This window comes from Lupinus angustifolius, chromosome LG01 (genome assembly GCF_001865875.1).
Source record: "Lupinus angustifolius cultivar Tanjil chromosome LG01, LupAngTanjil_v1.0, whole genome shotgun sequence".
NCBI classification, from domain to species: Eukaryota; Viridiplantae; Streptophyta; class Magnoliopsida; order Fabales; family Fabaceae; genus Lupinus; species Lupinus angustifolius.
Window position 1 is genome coordinate 5,181,430 of NC_032009.1, and position 8,947 is coordinate 5,190,376.

At 35.2% G+C, this 8,947-nt stretch overlaps 1 protein-coding gene across 1 annotated transcript; it reads left to right on the top strand.

Moving 5' to 3' along the window:
* LOC109342279 lies at nucleotides 5,765-6,340 on the top strand. Its single transcript, XM_019580307.1, has one exon. The coding sequence runs from the start codon at nucleotides 5,765-5,767 to the stop codon at nucleotides 6,338-6,340; it is 576 nt and encodes a 191-aa protein (XP_019435852.1).

Genomic DNA, 8,947 nt, shown 5'->3' on the forward strand with positions numbered 1-8,947 from the left:
GTTGAAGATATGTTGTTAACAATATTTTCCTTTGTCAAATAAGAAAAATATTTTCCATTTGTAAGTATGATGTGAGCCATTACACTATATATATATCTTCATCATTCATCTTCAAATTATTACACAAGAAAAAAAGGTATGCATTTTATAATAAATTTTTTATGCATTTTAAAAAAAAGGTAAGGTAAGAAACTAATCTCTTTTGTAGTATGTGGTTATCCCTCCGAACAAGTGTCACTCCTAGGAATCGAAATCTTAACATTTTGATCCTAATGAGGATCTAGCGATGTCTTACACTACTAGACTAACACTTTATTGGTAATAAAAAAAATCTTTTTTTATGCTATTATTGTATCATCCAATGCTCATATTTGATCATTGACTCTTAAATATAACTAATACAAATAAATAGATAAAATATTGATTACATATAAATATTTACGATATATAGAATATATATATATATATATATATATAACATCTCATCAAACAAAGGATGCCAAATGTCCATCTTTCTTCATTAAAAAGAATAGGTTTTGAGGATATATATATATATATATATATATATATAAATAGGTTGGCATTGCCCTATATAAGTTCAAAATCAGTAAAACTCAATAAATAACGTGATACTTTATTTAAAATATTGCAATTGATGAGGAAGATGTTAATGTATATGAGAGTGAAAAGACACGTCAATAAAAGACATAAAAAATATCGAGAATATTTTACTAACAAATTCAGTAATAGAACAAATTGTATATATGAATTTCATACATTGTCACTGTATCAATAACTATTCACCTCTAATTATCATTCATTCTTCGTTCTTCAAAAAAAAAATCCATATATGGCTAATGAAGTATAACTGTTCATAAATTTTCATATATAGTGAATGAAGTAACAACTGTATATAATTTTTTATATATTATACTATTTAAATAAAATAAAGTTATCAATTATCTCCCAAGACATTCAAATAATCATGTGAATGCATCATATTTAACCGACATAAGTTTGTAAATAAATATCGTTCACCGTCAAATAGTGAACAAATGGATACGGGCAAGTCATTGTGTGATATATGTAGAAATGCGTTATGATTGAAGGATATGGGTTATTAATTGGATTGAAAAAGTGCTAGCAAATAATATTAAAAAATGTGTAAATATTGCACTTATCAATTATGTGATGTCATGTATAAATTTCCATAAATATCATTCGTTATGCATACACTTATGAGAGTCAAATTAATTGCAATTACATTCTACAAGTATTTAATATTAGATCTAATCCCAACAATAGAACAGTTAGCTACTCATTTCCATGTAAACCAATATAATGGAAAAGAGAGATGAATACCTCTATGGAAGAACACCAAGTTTAGTTCCACAAGGTTGTAATGTCTTCAATCTTCAACAATCCCTCTCTAATGGCTTGCAAATCCTCTTAAACTATGATTCTAAGCCTAAGAAATCGAAAATGACAAAAGGAATAAAAATTAGGATTCATAAATCAAGTTTTATGCAGTTTCAAAGATGTAGAAGTTCATTTATTTGCGCTCAGTGAAAATGGGTATTTGACTATCCAATATTTTGCCCAATTCACGCTCAACAAGCTCTATCTCGCTCGGCGAGAACCAATTTACATATTTCACAAATTCAACCATACATATTGAAGGTCCATATACTAGGAACATCGTATCTAAGAAAACATCTTCATCCAATAGCTATATAGCTTAATGGTAGCAACTCATGTGAATAATGATTATTTGTCTCTAAGGTTATGGGTTCGAGTCGCGGGAGGCTCCCTTTTATGGAGAATAAAATACTGCAGGGGGTATTTAAGCTAGTGGGTGGCACACTCGGTATATTCATAGGCCTGAGAGGTCGCATGTCAGAACCGGGGTGTTACAGCCCGACCTGTAGACCCGTCTTAACCTGAAGGCTTAGGGATGGGTCTGACCCATCCAAATAAATAAAAAAGGATAGACTCGATTAAAAGGGATTGACCCGTCGTCAAAAAAGGACGAATTTAGGTCTATGTCCGGGTCACCCAACCCATCCCTTATAGTTATATATCAAGAATAGTTGAATAAGAACCTATCAATATCTATTATGTTCAGCCCACATAACTCAAATACCTACAATACCCATTATGCTGACACTTGTCAATTTAAATTGTTCCAAAATTTTCAATGTCTTTTATAGTTTTCAGTCACGTGATTGTCATAGTTTTTAGTTTGAAAGATGCAATTTACAATTTGCAGTTTATATACTGACGTACATGTTTTACTTGAGTTTGTATACAAATTGTGATAATTTTGATTATGAATACTTAAAGATTTGAGAAAAAAAATCTACATTTATCATTTTGACCTTTTCCAATCCAGACCCGTCCCTGTCTTGACCCGTCTTATTTTGGATCTGTCTCTCACGCGTCTCATCCTAATTAGGGATAGGTTCGATTTTAAAAATTGACCCGATCAATATTTAGAAACGAATAAAAGATATGCTTAACCCGTCTCACGCTCACTATGTAACTAAGTCAACAGTTAGCAACATAGACAAATGTGGCAAATGAAATTAAACCTTTTGGCTAAATAATATATTGCAAACGCCCTTGATTGCTCCTGCAACGAAAACTATTGTTAATGTAATTTTCTACAGTCTTTTTGTTGTTGTATATCAACCTATTACCTTATAATGTAAAAACAATTTTTATAACAAAAGGAAAAGCCATACTAGCAAGTCACACTACACCAAAGTTGCACTTCAACAACGCGTATTTTAGATGTATAACAGTGTTTTCATACACTTTCTGTTTGATCGCAATAGTATATTATCATGATTAACAACGCTGCTCAAACGTTGTTATTTGAATATATATCAAAAGAAAAATCATACTAACAAGTATTTCAAGGCACATGTTATTGAATAAAATTAAAAATAATACAAGGGAAGTCATAACTTTTAAAGTTTTAATGCATTTGAATACACTATTTTTCTGGGAGGTGTTGGAGTCAACATGTTTTCATTTGTGCTGTCTATGCTCACACCAATTACTTGATGCGTAGGTCTCTATGGGCTGACATCTTGTCCCTGATTTCAGCAAACTAGGGGCCCTTATGCTGCATTGAGGATTTTAATTATGTTCTATGTCCCAATGAGTGTAAAGGAGCTTACCTGCCGCATAGAATTGCTTGTAAGGACTTCAAAAGGTTCTCTGAGGATGGCAACTTGCACCACATCCTGACTAGAGGAGCTGAATTCACTTGGTCTAATAGAAGGAGAGGATTGGCTCATACAGAAAAAATATTGGACAGATCAATGTGTAATGATAGTTGGATGTCAAATTGGCATCAAACTTATTGCTACACTCTTCCTACATCTGCCTCTAATCACCACCCTCTAATGTTTGGCTCCTCCAATGTTGCTACCAATATTCAATCTCCTTTTAGGTTCCTTAAAATGTGGCTTCAGCATACTAGCCTTAGAAGGGTGGTTGAGATTCACTAGGCTAATAATGTGGTGGGATGTCCTATGCATGTCCTGTCCAAAAAGCTAAAGGGCCTCAAGGCTATCTTAAAAGTCTGGAACAAAGAGGTCATTGGAAACATTCCCCTCAGGGTTAAGGAGTCTTTATCCACAGTTGAGACTATGCAACAGAGAATCACAATTGAGGGCCAAAATGATACACTTATGGCTCAAGAGGAGTAGGCTCAAAAGGATTTGATGATTGCTTTACATTCTGAGTAGGAGTTTTGGAAGGAGAAGTCCAGATTAAATTGGCAAATTAGTGGAGATATGAATACCAACTACTTCCATAACATTGCTAAAATCATGTATGCAACCAAGTCTATGTGCATCCTTAGAAATGGTGAGAACACTCTATTCGATAAGCAGGATATAGAAAATCATGTGTTGGACTACTTCACCAACTTGTATGCCTCAGAAAATGAAACTCAGCCTAGCAATCTCATTAACTCTATTATTCCTAATCTGGTTTCTGAGGAGGATAACACAATGCTCTCTAAGATTCCTTTGGAGGATGAGATCAAGGGTGTTGTCTTTGCTATGAATGGGGAGGGTGCTCCTGGCCCTGACGGGTTTGGTGGATGCTTCTTTCAGGAATTTTGGGACATCATTGGTCAGGATGTTTGCCAATCAACGAATCAATTTTTCACCCAAGGATGGATTCTTCCAAACCTTAATTCTAATAATCTTGTTCTACCCTAAGTTCCCCTCTGCTTATAAAATTGAGGACTTTAGGCCAATTTCTTTAGCAAATTTCCAATTCAAAATCATCACCAAAGTCTTGGCTGACAGGATTGCCAAAATTGCTCCTAGAATCATCTCTAAACAACAAAGAGACTTCATCAAAGATAGGCATATTCATGACAGCATTTGTATTGCTTCTGAAGCAATCAATCTTCTTGATCATAAGACTCTTGGTGGAAACTTAGCAATCAAGTTGGATGTCAAAAACGCTTTTGACACTATTATTGGAAGTTCCTTAAGGACACTCTCAAGGCCTTTGGATTTGCGAACTCCTTTGTACACTGGATTGAGGTTATCCTAAACTCTGCTAAATTTTCTATCTCTGTGAATGGTCATTCTGTAGGTTTCTTCAGTTGCAAGAGAGGTGTTAGGCAAGGTGACCCCTTATCCCCCCTTCTGTTCTGTTTGGCTGAAGATGTGATCAGCAGAGGGTTAACTAAGTTGTTGGACAATGGGAAATTTAGCACAATTGATGGTCCTAGGATTGCTACTCCTAGTCATGTTCTCTATGCTGATAAAATATTGGTTTTCTGTAGAGGAATCAAGAGAGAATTGTTAGCCAGAAAAGGCTTGTTTAATGATTATGCTAAAATTTCTGGTCAGTGTTTAAACATTAACAAATGCAAGTTTTACTCTACTCAGGCTAATGCTAGGAAAATTGGGAATCTAACTACCTGGCTGGGTTTTGGAGTTGGTCATTTTCCATTCAACTATCTTGGTGTTCCTTTGTTCAAAGGAAAACCAAAAGCTATTCATTTGCAGCCAATAACAGACAGAATTATCAACAAGTTGACCAAGCGGAAGGGATCTTGTCTCTCAATTATGGGCAGAGTTAAGCTTGTTAAATCTATAATTCACAACATGCTAGTTTATAGCTTTCATGTCTATAACTGGCCTGTCAATTGGCTAAAAAGGATGGATAGTTGCATAAGAAACTTCATCTGTTCGGGGGATACTAAGGTCAAAAAGTTGGTAACTTTTGCTTGGCACAAGGTTTGCTGCCTTGTCAAAGAAGGTGGGCTTGGTTTAAGATCAATCAAATCGATGAATCAGGCAGCAATTCTAAAGTTGGCTTAGGACATGAGCTCCTCCTCTCAGGAATGGGCAGCCTTTTATAGGAATAGATTTTGCAAAGATAAGAAGCCTAAGTCTAGCTACATAAAGTCCTCTGTCTGGCCTGGAATGAAGAAGCATTGGCACCTGATCATAGAGAATTCAATCTGGTTGTTGGGCAATGGGAGCAACATAAACTATTGGGTGGATAATTGGCTGGGAAATCCGTTAGGTTACCTCATTGGTATCCCTAATCAAGTCTCCTCTGCTCTATTAGCCAAGGTTACAGATTTCATCCATGCTTCTACTTAGATAATCCCCCTGGATGGCTAGGCTGCATCCTAATGTGTGTCACAATTAAGACTCACATTCCTAGTACACATTTGGATGATAAGTTGGCTTGGCTGCACACTAGTGATGGGATCCTAACTATGAAAGAGGCCTACCACTTCACTAAGCCTCCTCAAGCACATCATAACTGGTGCAGCAGTATTTGGTCAATCTCTATTCCTCCTTCTAAGTCTTTTGTTACTTGGAGGCTCTTCAATAATAGAATCCCAACTGATGAAAACCTGAAGACGAGGGGCATGGCTCTGGCCTCAATCTGCAACTTGTGTTGGTCCAATGAAGAATCTTCTACTCATCTTTTCTTCAATTGTAATTTTGCAAATTCGATATGGAACTGGTTGAGTACTCAATTTGGCTATTACCTTGACAATGCATCTCTTCAAAGCCTCATGTCTTTCTCTACACAGTGGAGCCCTCAACTGAAGCAGGTCTTAGTAGCTGGAATTATTAACTCCATCTCTATTATCTGGCACCGCAGAAACAAAGCTAGATTTGATAATTTGTCAATCTCCTTTGCCCAAGCAATTGCAAAAATCAAATTGGATACTTCTTTCACTGGCAACTTCTCTAAACTGTGTGCTAGGCCTTCTTTGCTTGAATTCTCAATCCTAAAAGCATTCCATGTTCATTGCAATTACAGCAAGACCCTACAATTTTAGAGGTCAATTGGAACTTTCCTTCGATGGGTTGGGTGAAGATAAACATTGATGGTGCGACAAGGGGGTCCCCAGGGCATGCTGGGGCTAGTGCTATTTTCAGGGATGGAAGGGAGGTTGTTTGGGGTGCTTTGCTTCTTATTTCAAGATTTAGGACTCCCTATATGCAGAAGTTCTTGCTGCAATTATAGCTGTTCAGGATGCTCATTCAAAAGGTTGGTATCTAATCTGGTTGGAGTGTGATTCAACCTCGGTGGTGGGAATTTTTAGGGGTAGCAAGCCGGTTCCTTGGAAGCTAAGTAACCTTATGAACAAGTGCAGGAACACTATGTTGGGTATGCAAGTCCAAGTGTTTCACATATTTAAGGAAGGGAATACTTGTACAGACAATGTGGCAAACTTTGGTGTTCATTCTAGATCGGATTATTGATGGAATTATCCTCCTTCCTTCATGTTGCATGATTTTAATAGAAATATGTTGCTTCTCCCGAACTATAAGTTTAGGGGCTTGTAATGGATCTTTGCTTTGGCATCTATAATATATTTGTGGGTGTAGTTTCACCCTTGCTTTAAAAAAAATACACTATTTTTCAATGTAAAATTTATATTTCAGCTCCTTAACCAATCTTGTTTCAGAAAGGGGTAGAATAATTTATAATAAATATATAATAGGTTAAAGTATTCTTTTGGTCTTTTATCTTATTTTTAGGATTTAATTTTATTCTTTTTTGGGACAATTTAGTCCTCTATTTTTTAGAGTTTATCAAATTTACCCTTTCATCATAACAATGTTAAATTTCATTGAAGTATATCAAATGATTGTAGGAGATCCTTTCCTAGTGTCTAGAATCTTGGCTTTTCATTAATTGGAATTTAGATGAATTTTGTGATTAGGTTGATAAAGATGAATAAATTATGAAACTGATGAAATTGGAGATAAGAGAGGAAAGGGGAAAAAAGAAAGTTACAGAAAATATTCAATTTCTTAGTATAAAATTTAATTTTCAGTGTGTGGAAAGAAATCTCTGCTCACATTTTGATATATTCCGGTGAAAATCCAACACTATCATGATAGAAGGGTAAAATTGACAAATATTCGAGAAAAGGCCAAATTGACACCATTTATTATTAAAGGATCAAATTAAGACCTAAAAATTGACAAATATTGGAGAAAAGGCTAAATTGACACCAATTATTGTTATTAAGGGATAAAATTAAGACCTGAAAATAAAAAACTAATATTATTCTAGGCAATACAATACGTAGTTGGGTTCATTTAGACGCTCATGACATTTGGTTAAGCAAGAAACCCTGCGTTGATTTATGCCGCACTTGTTGATAATTTGCTAAATTATTCAAGTCAAACTTGATTCAGTTGAATTTATTATCAGAGACAAATATATGCACTTACACGAGTTTTTTAATATTGTGTTGCATTACCCACCATTCATTTTCGATTATTATTAATTTTTAAGTAATCTAAATTTAGAGTGAATAATACATTATGTATAAATCTTTATACTTTCAACGAATGTATGTTACACTCATTTTTTATTTTCTTCTTAAAAAACTCCGCATAAATTCAATGTTCAAGTGCTAAAACATTATAATTCATTTCATTCTTATGACGTGAATTTTTTTCCCCATAAACTAAACACATAAAAATCTAGTATCGCCAAAACAATGACCATAATTAACTGATCAAAATAGATGAAAAGATTTTTTTGGTTTGAAAACATGTGGCGGAAAACCTCTGAATCCTAGGTTGACTTCATCTTCTTCATCTCTTTCTTCTTCATCATGGCATCAGTTATTCCATGGCACTTTCTTCTAAACTCAAATCCGATTCCAAGATTCGGGGAATAAGAAAAGGTATCATCATCACCTCCAAAAAAATCTTTTGTTCAAGCTCTAAGGAATACTTGTGATTTTTCAACATCACAGTTACCTCAACCATGTATCAAAGGAGACTCTATTGCCATCAAAATCCCTGAAGCAGTTTATCAGGAAGGTATTCAGAGATGCAAGACTCACCTCCATGGCAGGTTGATAATGTCCAAAGGAGACACTCCCCTTAAGTTTACAGATCTGAGATCTAAACTAGTGACACTATGGAACATGATTGGCAAATGGTCTATGATTTCACTGGGGAAAGGGTTCTATGAGTTCTCCTTTGCTTCTTTGGAAGATATGCACATGATTTGTGCTATTGGCTCTTGGAACTTGAAACCGGGGTTCCTGAGAATGTTCCTCTGGACCCCTGACTTTAATCCTGCATTCCAAAAACAATCTCAAACCCAATGTTGGGTGAAGATTCATAACCTACCCCAGGAGTATTGGAATCCAAGGATTCTGTTTTCCATAGCAAATATCCCTGGATGAAGCAACCCACAACATGACATTTGGGCATTTTGCAAAGGTTTTAGTTGAGCTCAATCTAAAAAGCAATCTCCCTAACCAGATATTGGTGGAAAGAGATAGCTTTGCCTTCTTTGTGGCAATTGAATATGAGAATGTTCTAGCTTTTTGTCACCAATGTCAAGCTATTGGTCATACTGAATTCCAGTGTAGGAAAAACAGCAATGCCAAAGCTGATGACACAGGGAAGTA